This window comes from Prinia subflava, chromosome Z (genome assembly GCF_021018805.1).
Source record: "Prinia subflava isolate CZ2003 ecotype Zambia chromosome Z, Cam_Psub_1.2, whole genome shotgun sequence".
Lineage (NCBI taxonomy): Eukaryota > Metazoa > Chordata > Aves > Passeriformes > Cisticolidae > Prinia > Prinia subflava.
The window spans coordinates 75874904-75888480 of record NC_086283.1 but is presented as its reverse complement, the minus strand read 5'-3'; the positions used below and the strand labels follow the sequence as shown (position 1 = coordinate 75888480).

General features: G+C 39.4%; 1 protein-coding gene across 2 annotated transcripts in view; it reads left to right on the top strand.

Moving 5' to 3' along the window:
* Positions 1-13577, top strand: part of RCL1 (RNA terminal phosphate cyclase like 1) — a 34463-nt gene that overhangs the window by 7269 nt on the left and 13617 nt on the right. For both annotated transcript variants that reach the window (XR_010083409.1, XM_063421863.1), the window contains exons 4-7: positions 3933-4007; positions 5279-5403; positions 7889-8014; positions 9541-9697. Coding sequence is in view for 1 of the 2 variants with exons in the window: in XM_063421863.1 (XP_063277933.1) it covers positions 3933-4007; positions 5279-5403; positions 7889-8014; positions 9541-9697 (483 nt within the window). In the remaining variant the exon portion in view is untranslated. The remainder of the gene's footprint in view (positions 1-3932; positions 4008-5278; positions 5404-7888; positions 8015-9540; positions 9698-13577) is intronic.

The window sequence follows — 13577 nt, the reverse complement described above, 5'->3', positions numbered from 1 at the left end:
GATCTCCTGCTGTGAGGAGAGCAGAAGAGATCCAGGTGAGAGGAAGAGTTTCTTAAGGACATTTTGTAGAAGGAAAGACTAGCTGAGTTCAGTGAGGCACCGGTCAGGCTGCGTTCCTGGAGTATAAGAGCGTGTGTTTACTTTGGTGTTTGTTTACATACATTAATAGCCCTCCAATAGGATGCAATGGAAAGCTCTTCGACAACTGGCATCAGTCCTAAAGAATACTGTGGCCTCTGAACATGCACTTTTTCCAAGTGGGACTGTGGTGACATTATTACTAATAATATTATACATACTATTTGGTATATTATGAGACACTGGAACAAATCAGCCTGTGGATGCCACAGCCCTGGCAGTGTTCAAAGCCAGGTTGCATGGGGACCTGGTCTCGTGGGGGATGTCCCTGCTCATGGCAGGGTTGGGTGGAACTAGATGATCTTTAAGGTCCCTGCCAACCCCAAATTCTGTGATAATACTGCACAGTATTATTAATGTGTGAGTGATACATACTAAATAGGTGAAAGGAATGCTACTTTGCTTTCACTTGTCAGGAAGAGATGAGCCTTTGGAATACCAGCCTGGATTGTTCATTGGCAGCCTACACTTGCATTATATTTTCCTGTGCTGTCACTGGTGAGATCTGACCCTGGGTATCTTGTGGGACCAAACATGTGGGACTTGGTTGAGGAAATTTAAAGTCTCTCTGTATAGTGATTGTGGATGCAGGGAATGTCCTTTGTAAAGTGCCCTTTTGAAGGGAATGGCACACCAATGATAGCTCCTGTTGTCCCTCTCTGTGTATTGTTATTCTGATATGTAGATACAGCTGCAGTAACCTGCTTTAGAGTAACCATTCTTGATGTTTGTGTTTCCAGGTGTTGAAGGTATTTTACAGCTATGCCATGAGACTTTGAGTTCAAATGACTGTCATGCTGACATGAGGCTACCAGATGAAATTTTAGCTTACAAGCAGTAATCTTCAATCTTAACCAGAATTCAACAGTTATCTGCAGAAAACGAGCTTTTCCTTCTGAGTTTTCTTCCCATATTTCTTTTTACCTTGTTAAACTCTATTTTTTTCCTTCCCCCTTCTCCCAATCTAGGCCCTTTTCCATGAAGTGTAACACTGTATATATGGTGGGGCTCAATTATCTGTGCAATGCTAATAGATATACAGACCATCTGGTGCTTTTCTTTTTCATAGGTAGCCATGTGCTGCAGGGTCTCTATCTGGGTTTTGTTTGGGTTTTTTTAATATCTTTGCACTGGATAAGGGATTCTTAAAATTACTTTTCCACCTTTTTCTTAGCTATTGCAGATTTCTTTGTTGCAGTGTGGTTTTGCTTTAGGTTCTTTGCTAGTCTTCTGTTTTATATGTGAATTAGCAATCATAAGGGGTTTGCTTTACATTCTGGTTATGCTTTAGGATTTGCTGTATGTCTTCCCTAAGCATATTCTCTCCCATTCCCTATTATGGTGCCTGTCTTTATTTGTATCAGCTTATATTATATTTTGACTTGTACCCTAAATACTATTCAATTGGTTATATGTCAATCTCTTTCACTTATTAGCTAGCCACTCCTCAGAGACTCTCCTTCTGGCCCCCAGGTGCCTATCTTCTCCCTAACCTCCCCCTTTCCCAAATGTCAATCCCCTGTATTCCTATCCCACTCCCCAGAACCTTCCCTATCAATCTTTGGTTACTCAATGTCCTATTTGTCCCTGTGTATCATTCCCCTCCCCTGCTCCCCCCTGATAAGCTTGTAAGATGTAAACCCTGCCTTGGACCCCTCCCTAGTTGTGCCCTCATGGGTTGTCTGTTCTGCACCACCCCCTCATAAAACCCACTGTCTGACCCCTGCTCAGGGTCCTGGCTCTGGCACATCCTCAATAAACCAGCTCAGCTTCACCCCCAGACCCGGGGGGTCTGGTCTCTGTGTCATCTCTGCTCCCTGAGAAGCAACAGCTGAGAGCATCAGAGCTCTGGGGGAAGTGTTGCTCCCCGAGGTGCTGTGTGCTCTGGGACCCCCTCCTAGAGCAATGGACTGGAATATTTCTTTAAAGGAAGTCATTTGCACTTGCACAACTTTGTGAAGATGCAGTGTGACTATGGGACTTTAAACCTTGTCATTTGTGGTGAGGTATACCATCAGTTGTGTGATGTATCTGTTTTTGGTGCAACTTGGTGTTATGTTGTCTATTCTGGAAATGGAATAACTGCCCTCCAGGAGGAGCTAAGGGATGGGGTTTGTGGCTGAGGATAGGTGTAAGGATAGAAAAATGGATTTACAAGTCAGTTCAGCTGCTGTTTTGTGATTTTCAGTGACTGCTTAACATCCTGCCCAACTCCCCACTTGTCTGCGGGGCAGAACAGCCTTTTCTTATTCTTCAAATACTGCTGATTGCCACCTCTATTTAGGCAGCAGAATTGGAACAGTCAGGCTTATTATTTGTCTGTCCGGTACCTCTAAGTATTATGCCTGGAACTTTTCTGAGGTCTGAAAACTATGACAAGTCTTGAAGTTTTTTGGGTTCTTAACCTACACCTTTTATTTTTTACTCGAATGTTAGTTTCACGAGAAGGAGGAAGAAATATTGTGTAATTTTAATTTGAACCAGATCAGCTTGTTGAAACTTCTGCCAGTGGTATTCACATGCTTGTGCACATGCACATTAGTACAGGCTTTGCTCCAAAGTCAAATCTGTATAGTTAATGAACACTACTAAAGGGCCAAAGCAAGGTAGTCTGGCTGTAAAAACGCATGAACTTTGTAAGTTAAAAGAAGTTAAGCATTGGCTTACAGGTTTAGTTTTTTAAGACGTTCAAATCTTGATCCTAAAAATAACACCAAATGCCTCTCTGTAAGAAAGGAAATATGTTGTCCAGCAGGAATTGAAAATGAGAACTGCAAGATACACTCATAGCTCCTCAGGTACCATTAACAGAGTGTTCACAGATTTGTAGGTAAGATATGTGCTGCTATTTTGTCAGTGGCTTGCACCCTCTTCAAAGCAGAGAAAATGAAATTCAAGAATTGTGAATTTTGGCTGAAGGCATGGGAAAGAGGGTGCTTTTTATCTGCCTCCTCAAATGCTATATATCTCATGACTATTTCTTTCATCTGTGTTTATTTTCTCTTTGGTCATGCTGTCCTGATCCTGTCTATCCACAGCTGTTTGTCTTGGGTAACTCCCTGTGCTGTTGCACTGCTAAATAATTTTTATCACTTTTGGCAAAGTGGTACTGAAGTTTCAGAAGAGGGAAGAAGAGGGCAGTCCCTGTAGTGTTGTGTTAGGAATTAGGAAGAGCAATGGCTAGGATAATTCTGTTCAGAGCTGGACCTGGTGAGCACCTGGTTTAAAAAGGAGTACACTGATGATGTGTTGCCTACTTCAGATTCTTTTAAGTGCTTCAATAGAAGCTATCTATAAGCTTCTGTTTCTTAGAAACAAGTAAAAAGAAGTTGTTGGTATAAGAGTGATCTTTCTGCCAAATCCAGGGCCTGCTCTTGCGGTGGTGATTGAAAAAATGCAGTGGTTCTTGCTTTAATTTTTTAGCCATAGGATTTTTTTTAGTAATGACAGAAAAATACTATTTTCTCAATAACAGAAAAACACTCAGAGAAATGTTTCACTGTTCAGAGAAACAAGTAAGGTGTTTTACATAATGGCATTCAAAATCAAGCTGAGGAAGAAAGCCAGAATAGGAAATTCTATCTGCCAGTAATTTGTTCTAGGAAATTTTTCAGTAATGATGTGGTAGTCTAACTAGATGAAACTCTCTGTGCTACATTCCCATATCTTCCCATAAAATACCTTCTATGAAGACTTGTCTCTGTTAGTCACCTCATAATTTAGTGATTTTTTAAAATTACTGACTAACTTAACTTACAATAGAGAGTCTTTTTTTTAAATTCTGTGTTCCATAGGTTGATGTCCTTAAGGCAACAGCTCTACCCCTTCTGAAAAAGTTTGGAATTGATGGTGAAAGTCTGGAAATCAAGGTAAGAAAATCTATTCCTTTCTTTTCAAGCATGTGTTGAAATTATGTTCCTGCAGTCCTTCACAGGGCAATGTGCTTGCTGTGGGTTTCTGTCTCTAACAGATAATTAGTTGTGGCTCTTCACTGAGTCATGCAGCAATAGAGAGGGTAAGGAGAAAGTAATGACTTCTCTTAGTCTCCAAAGAAGACTGAGAAACCTTCTTGCTTTTTGTTGCTTTTCAGTTCATTTATTATCTTTTTATTTCTACTTGTTCATTCTCCCCCATGTTTGGGACTAGGGAGTGAAAATGTCCTCTTTAACCTTTTTCACCTGTAGGAGAGCTGAATCTGAGTTTGGGTAGCTGAGGTTTGCTTCCAGTTTGGAAAACAGAGGAAAGAAGTTTCTCTTGAAGACTACAGTCTTCAGAGTCCCAGTAAATCTGGATATAAAACAACATTTGGGTTTCTTTGAGGTTAGAGAAATGTGTGAAGGGTCTGGCTGCACCGCTGGGGCCTGCTGGTGCCTTGCTCTGCAAAGCCTCACCCCCACCCTGCCCCCAGCCCAGGTGCCCATGTCACTGTCCTGCCACTGTCACTCTACTCCTGTCACCCTGCAGCAGGGCTGGCCTTCAGCTCACCACAGCCCTGCCCTGTCTGGCTGTGGGCCTCCTGACCCAGACCCACTCACTGGCCATGTCCCAGCTCCATCCCGGGCTTGGAATGGTGGGAATGTCAGGTAGACAGACCTGTCAGTGGGAATCAGTTCATTCTAATCCCTCACATACAGAGTATTTTGAGTTGGAAGGGGCCTGTAAGGATCATCAAGTCCAACTCTTAAGTGAATGGTCCATGTGGGGATCAAAGCCACAACCTTGGCATTATCAGCACCACGCTCTAACCAACTGAGCTCAAATCAAATAGCTCTAGTCTCCTCAGCAGCAAGGTGCAGATCTGCCACTAGAGACAAGTCTTAAACCAAGGGTGTTTTGTTTGGTGTTGCACTGTTTCCTACTGAGAAGCCATGCCTTGCTTTACTTGAGACAAACAAAGAATTCAGTGCCTGCTTTTAGTTCTGATGTAAAATCCATTTCTGCCTTTAGGATGTAGTTTTCTTGCCTGTGTTCACAAAATGCCCCTACATTTTATTCTATGTAAAATAAAAGTGTAATTCAGGAGTGTGTAGCTACTTGTACTATTTTTGTACTATATTCTTTGTACTATTTACTAACTATTTACTATTTATCTACTAAATGTTGACTAACTGGAGCTTTTTTCCTCCATTTTTCATTCTAGATCAACCGAAGAGGAATGGCTCCCAAAGGGGGTGGAGAGATCGTGTTTACTTGCCCAGTGAGAAAGGTCCTGCAGCCTGTTCAGTTCACAGACCCTGGAAAAATCAAGCGCATCAGAGGAACTGCGTATCCTTTTTGTTTCTCTGTTTTCCTACTTGTAAAAGAGTTTGCTTATTAAAAAAAATGTCCCCTAACGTGGAAGTCACAGAAGCACACCCATGTTTCTGAGCATGGATCTGGGTAACACAGGCAAACATTACATAGAGGAGTCATACAACTAGATTTCAGGGCTGTGTCCCAAAACTCCAGTGTTCAAGACATTGCTGTTCAAAAAGCATTTGTAAGCAAGTGAATAAATTCAAAACTGAACAGCACTATTTAAAATCTTTTCAATAGCAATAAAATGTTAAAATACCTTCCATCACATCTAGGAGCACTGAAAGAAATCTTACTTTGTGTGTAAATTCAGTAGTAACCAATGTAGTTTAGTTGTGCATTAAATAGGTGACATCTTGGCAGTTACTAGTTTAGAAGAAATTAGGTGGGAGCTTAAATCTTAGTTCAGTTTACACCTCGCAGCACACACTGAGATTTTTGATGTATTTTGAAAGAAAGTGCTTTGGCTCTTTACCTTTGGTTAGTACCATTGAAGGTGGAAGTGGAGCAGGTTTCACTCCACACAGAGACAAGGGCACAAAATACTGTTGTGAGCTCCTTACATTTTCAAACAACTGCAAATTTAGTCAGTGTTTTAGATTGTTTATTTGGTTTTGATTTTATTTTTCTCTTGTGGCCTTTGTGTGGTATATGTCACGAGTCTACTGTCATTGTAGGAAGAAGGTAGAAATCCTTTACAAGAAACTGTGTTAAGCACTGGCCAACATGCCGTTTAATTTGTATTTGAGAGTCCCAAACATGATTTGGCTTTGATAACGCAAAAGGAAAGCAGGAATGAGGTCACATTTTCTGCCAGAGGCGTAGATTTGCAGCCTGTATCTTCTGTTACTTTATGGCATACTGTCACAACTGTGTGTGAGAACTTGCTGTTTTGACTACCTTGTCCAATTGCAGCATTTGGGTAAGTGCAGTAGTGCCAAGCAAGAGCAGTTTTACTGAATGCATGTGCTGCAGAGTAGGAAGGAGGCAGCTCATTGTGCTTTTGGTGATAGCTGCTATGGTATATTGGTGGAGAAAGTAATTTTCTTATGCCTCCATTCTGCTCTCTAGTAAGTAGTTCTATATGTTGCTGTGTGGAGGAGGAAGCCATGATCATGACTTCAGTGGTGTTGTTCTAAATTGATGTTAATATGCAGCACCATTCTTGACCATCTTTGACTGGTTTTGATTGACGTATCTGATTGAATTCTGAACTTATACCTCACAGTAGGCTTTCCTGTGCCTTTCCTTGGGGATACAGGTTTGCCATTAAGCCTGGTGAGAGGCAGTCTCATTTTACTTTAGCTATTAAGTGGTCCTTCAAGGCAATAGAAAACTAAACATCTGTAAGGATAAGTCTGTATGTCTTTTTTATGTGTACTTTTGTTCCTCCAAGATACATCTGAGTAAATATTCTTCCTCACAGCTGTGGAGATCATATTACAGCAACTTTTTATATAATCCAAAATACTGAATGCATCAACTGTGCAGAACAACCAGTTTTCTGATTATTTTTTAATGACTTTGCCCTAAGATCCTAAAGTTTTTGGTTTGCCTATTCCACAAGAGATGCTATAGAAGGATATAGAAAAGGAAATTCTTTCCTGCCAGCTGGGAGTTTTGATAGTGTAATTCTCCACATTGCTATGTGAATGCATGTGCAGTTGGGTGGTTAAATGTGTAGAGCGTTGAGTTTGCATTGTAGTTGGGCTGGAATTTAAAGCATAATGTGCTTTGTACATTTGAAGATCTGCTGGGAGTTTCTCTGAAGCAGCACCTGAGTACAACAGCAGAAAGGCAGTTCATTCCTTACGTACTGTGAGGAGATGGGTTGGAGTGAGTCTGAAGTTGGTAGGTTCTTTCCTGGAACCGTCTGATGCTGAGTGACTAGAGAACCAATGAATCTGGTAGCCTCAGAACACTGCAAAATCATTTGATATAGCAAAGACACTTTTCTTAGAACATTTTAATTTTTTTTGTTGGAACATTTGTCTTTAATTTGTTATTCATCTTCCCAATTTCTCCCTGACAGAAACAGAAAGGCAGAATATTTTTGCTGCTAATTCACAGAAACTTCACTCAGGATCATATTTTAATAGAACACAAAGAACATAGCACATGGGACTTCCTCCATCATAAGAAAGTACAAGATGACAGAATAGCAATTTAAATTTGATGAAGGGCATTTTCAAGATAGATGTTTGCCTACTCGTAATATATTCTTCAGCACATATTCTCTATACTTCCCTTCAAGGTATATCAGTTGAAAGACTGTAGAAAGCACTTACGTGCATATGGTTCTCTAGGTACAGGAACATGGACAAAAGCCCATGAATAGATGTATAAAACACAAGTTTTCTGAAATAATGCAGTGGGTGGGGCCTCTTCACTTTGGTCACTCTCTGCTTTCAATTTTTCTTGTGACCACAATGGATTTCTTAGCTCAGAAATGTAGATACTCTGTCCGAGTGTCACCACAGATGGCAAACAGAATGGTGGAATCTGCAAGGGGCATCCTGAATAAATTCCTCCCAGACATCTATATCTACACAGATCATATGAAGGGGGCCAACTCTGGAAAGTGAGTATCCAGAATTTACAGGAAACAGGCATGTAATTCTGCATTTTTCATTTGCTAGAGTGTCCTGATCTAATTTTACTGAGTTTTAGATCACAAGCTTCTATTTTCTTGATTTGAAATAAATATTTCTCACAAAGAAAGAAAGGGTGATTCACTACATACATTTATTTTACTTACATGACGGGGATAGAAGTGTGTTTTCTTAAACAAGGAGTGCAAGACATCATTACTACCACTAAAGGCAATTTAAGCTCCCTTATTTTTATATCCGCTGCTTTGAAAAAGGATTAAGATCAAAGGTGTCATGGTATGTTCCGGAAACCAAGAGTCAGAATTGACAGTACACCTTCTGATGGTAATAATAATATTAAGGATGGCAATGAGGTGTTTTAAGGAAGTGTTGAAGCAGTATGGGTTGACTTCTGCTGAATGGCTGACAGAGTGTCCTCTCACTAGCAGGGATTGGAAAATTAACTTACTGTACTTCTACAGATTTTGTTTGCCAGCAGAACACAGAAGTAGTGGATGCAATTGAGACAATTTTGCTGGTATCTGTCATCTCTCTTGTCCTCTTGTCACTCTTCCTTGAGGTTAAAAGATTCTGGATAACTCATTTGTTTGTCTTTTTGTCTGTATGCTCAAATGCAGGCATGCATGTTTTTCTGCTTTTTTGAAATATTTCCTTAAAATTTGTTAGATTCAAAAGTTTATGAACCTCGAAATTGTTCAATAATTTTTTAGTATTTTTTGTCTTTTCTAGTCCTTCATCACATTTAGTATACCAGATTTGTAACTTTAATGGCTCCAGACCCTTTACAGGATCAGAATTGCAAAAATTTTTCTAGGAGCTGTGTGGTTTTGGGGTCTCCATTTTGTTTCTCATCTGTTTATGAAACTTAAAAAGTCAAATGAATTGAAACAGCGTGTACATGTAACTCATGCAGAGGGATAAACAATAGCATGGGAAGAGGAACTGAATCCCTTTCAACATGTCTGGCTGGGTTTGTGATGCTACTGTGTTGTGACATTCGTCTTAAGTACGAATCCAGTATGATAGCAGTATCCTGGACACTAACTAATTAGTCTAATCTTGCTAAATATTGCGGCTTCCAGGGGAAAGAGCTGAAGGCTCAAAGAAGGGTAGTTTTGATTTTGAGCATTGCAGAGAAGAAACACCAGATACCTTTGAAATGTCTATCAAACACAAATTAAATAAATGTGAAAGGTACCCTCCTCTATTATAAAAAACACCAAGCACTTCTGAGGTTTGTATGGCTTTTTATTTTCTTTTCCATTTTTCCTGTTTAGAGTTTGGCCCACGAAAAGCCAGCATAGAGGGTTTTATGGCAACTGGTACTGGGTTTGACTTTTAAATACTGTTGTTAATTTTCTTTTTACAGTGTCAACCTATTGTATCAAAGAGGACGTTTGTCATTCTGTAGGAGGAGCTGTTTATGACTTGAAGTTCTTGGCTCACTGCTCCAATTTTGTCCATAAATCAAATGCACTTTTCCTCTTTCTTTTAGATCACCAGGTTTTGGCATGTGCCTTACTGCAGAAACCATCAATGGCACTATTCTCAGTGCTGAGCTAGCCTCAAACCCTCAGGGCCAGGGAGCAGCTGTGCTTCCTGAGGAACTGGGCCAGAATTGTGCTAAGCTGCTGCTTGAGGAGATCTACAGAGTAAGTGGCCAGCATGTTTTGTGTATGTGTGTATAGATGTAAGGGAAGGAGGTGATAAAACAGGTAAGGCGATAGGTGGTTTGCTGGCACCCTCAGACAGGCTCAGATCCAAACAGATGATCTGGTGCTGCCAGTGTCTTTTTCATCCAGGTAAAGGAAGAGGGGTTTTGCATGTGTCCTTCAACAGTGTAATGAGTTACAGGGACATGTTATTTCCAATGTCTGATATGCGTTGCTATGAATCACAGGAGTAGAAAATTCTTCTGTTGCTTTCTATCTGCAAGGGAATTCAGTTAGCTTTACATGGGCTGTTACTTTTTAAAGTAATATGGATAGGTAATATAATCAGTGCTTCTAAACTAGTGGTTGGAATGGAACATTGTGAGTAGCAGAACATAGGAATGAGGGAGCAGAAGGGGGGAAAAAACCCAGCAAGGCTCCATGTTGACCACTCTGTGATGCTGATGACAAAGTCAAATGTGCTGAAAACTGTTGGTTGTATGAAGAATTGTCTTAATGGGTTGTTGGAAGAGAGCTAGGAATTCACTTAGGAATCCTAAGTGCATCACAGTTTTCTTCAGCATAGATATTTTTCTTTCTTAATAAAATGATTTTTGTTTGTGGCAAGAATTTTAGTGGATGAGCAGCTTTCAGTGTTTCAGATGATTTGGCAAATAGCACCCTGGTGAGTTTCTGATTTAATAAAGAACCTTCCAGCTTCTTTGTTTTATATCTCCACAAATGTTTAAATAACTATATTTTAGTACTGATAAAACACATTTGGCATTTAGGAGGCAGTAATCTACAAATTTTGCTATTATTTAAAACAACAAGTAGTTGCTCTGGTCTGTAACAACCTATGTGACTTTGCAAAATGTTAAAACTTATTTAGATTGTGTGTTAGGGAATGTACTTAAATATAAAAAAGCCCCTCAACCTCCTAAATCACATCCATACCTGTGTTAGATTGTTAATCTGTGCCCATATTATTTTTCTCTTTCCCTGTTGCAAATCTTTTGCCTGTTTCAATTACCAGTTGGCCACTTTTTCCAGTCTCCCATTAATATTTTGTCTTTGTTTATTCAGTATATAAACCATGTTGCTAAAGGACTTTTCTAGCCCAGGTTTCTTGTCTCACAGAAATGCCAGCACCAAAATGTTCTTCCTGGGTTGCTGGGTACAGTCTAGACCCCTTGTATTTGTATGTTCAGCATGTGTGGGGAGTATAGCCACAACTAGTGACTGAAACATCTGTTTCTGCAATTATGTAGTGGCATGTAGTTATTTTTATTTCAGGCGTGAACTGTAAAAATCTTTTGGTGCATTTGTTTGTGTGTCTTTAGTCAGATGTCCAGAGACATCAAAAATCCAGTTTCAACATACTTTTATCAGCAACAATAGGTGCTTTTTGTCCTTTGGAAACCATTCAGCACTTGACAGATAAAAACTAGTGAGGGAATTTGTCCAGATATTATGTTTTTCACAGAGTCAGATGTGAGAGAACTTACAAAATGAAGAGGGCTGGAAAGGCCTAAAGCAAGTAACTTTATGCTTTAGTTTATTGCAGCCATTTGAACATGATGAGTCAAATTCTGCAAAGGATAGTGAGGATTTTAAGAAAACAGAAAAAAAAGTTTGAGGAAGCAGGGTCAGAAAAGTCTTTGAGTCATAAAGTAACAGGCTTCAGTAACAGGCTTCAGTCAGGTTTCAGTGTCTTTGAAGATCAGATTCTGAGTGAAGCTGCTAGCTGTGGCTTGCTACTGGTAGTGCTGATACTCCTGGAGGATTACATCATGTGTGGGTGACTTCTGTCCAAGAGTGACTGAAAAATGCTGAGCAGTGTACAGACTATTTGTCCTTCACTACAGCAGCTTACTGTGGAAAAGTTCTAGTTTGCTAGCATTTTTGACTATTGTGCTGCTTTTGGCTATTGTGCTACTGCAGTGTTTTGTCATTATTTAGTGAATTCCCCTCTCTCTCCATCAGGGGCAATATGATGAGTTTTGTTATGTATTTTTCAGAATACGTACTTGAATTTATGTATCACATGCATACAAGTGCTAGCCAGAATTTTGAAACATAAGGTTTCTCATTTTCTTTTTTTTTGTATTTTTGGGGAGCTAGTTTGTTTTTGTTTTAGGATGGGCTTTTTTAAGTGTTTGGTTTTTAGACATTTGGGTGGGTTTTTTTTTTTGTTTGGGATGGAATTTTATGTTTGTTTGGTCTTTTTGATTTTTTTTTTTATTAGGTCAGTTTGCCTGTTGCAAGATGTACAATGTTTGCTTAGGTTCGATATACTATTTTTTATGTTTCTTTGCCTAGGTAAGATATTTAATGAAATTAAAAATCTGAAAAAGCAAGAATAGATTGCTCTGAACAGGCAATCTTTAAGTCCCACATCATTTTACACCACCTACTTGTTGAATACAGGGCTCAAGGGAGAATTTCTTTTCCTGTTTTAGATCTTCTCTTTATGAGATAATTTCACCATCTGTGTTTTTGTCAGTAGGTACTGTGCAGTGGGAGCCAGGGAGGGTTGACCAGACAAAGGTACCCTGAGAACACTGGAGACAATTCTCTGTAAAAGGGCTTTAGGTGTTAGGATCATCCACAAATCTGCTGGAGTTGGAGTTACTGTTGAAATGGGTCCAGGGACATTTTGTAAAGTGCTTGCTATTTTGTAAACTTTACCACCCAGGAAATACAAGGATTTGAGTCTTGCTAAATGTCCTTTTACTAAGGAGGACTTTTAACTTCAAGAAGATATTAAATAGGTTGCATGATTCTTGGAATCAGCAGAGTTTTTTAAAGCACATTGATGGAAAGATGTCAGAGCTAATTGACTAATAGTAAGAGGTACAGTGCCTTAACTGCAGTGGCTCTGCAAGAGGGGTCAATGGAGTGACTGACTAGCATTGTCATTACAAATCCAGCATCTCTTATATTATGCTTATATATATATGCTTATTACAAATAAGCATCTCTTTCTGAAGCTTAATTGTAGAAGGCCAGTAAGGATTTTGACTCTTGTCTTTGAAAGCCATTGTTTATGGGAGCTTTATGTAGAGAGTAATTGGCAGAATGGAAAGGCCCGGAAGAACTGGAAAAGAATTTAATTTTTATATTGCTTGTAATCATGAAAAATAGGGGAGAACATGTACCTATTTAAGGCTGAATTCTTTAATGAACAAAGGCCGAGTTGCTAGGGGACCTTGAAGGGGCAGGAGGGCTAAAGCTGCTTATTTTATTGAACTAGAGCTAAAATGAATGAAGGAATTCATTGGTGGCTTAATTTTCAAGATGGTCTTACTTCAATTTGATAAGGCTTTGCTCTGTTCTTCTGGAAAAAAAAATCAAACCCCAAAAACCAAAATACAAACCCTCTGCAGTAATTTGTTACCCTTTCATAACAAACTATTGGGTCCTGCAAATATGTACCACACCAGTAAGGAAGGAAATTATGTGTATGCCAAAATATAACTAACACTCAATTAAAACTGGGCTCAAGTTCAGAAGAATAAACTTTTTTGAAACACTGTTGTCCAATATGCAGAGTTGTGATATTTGTGTGTACATGTCAGCTGTAGTATTTGTATAACATTTAAAAATTAATGGGATTTTAAATGATCTGTGTCTAATTGTCACAACTAGCTGGATCTAGCTCTGTAGTCAGTGTAAACAATAATAGAGAAACTGCCACAGACTGAATTAATACAGTCTAGAAGCTGCATTCTGCATTGGAACAAACGTACCTTGGTTCAGACTTTGCCCATCCCATTCCTTTTGGGGGGGTTGTTTTTAATTTTTGACTCTTGAGTAAGTGGCAGGTGGATTAACAGAAAAAAACTTGGCCTCCTTGGGAGTGTTAAGTCCTTCACTT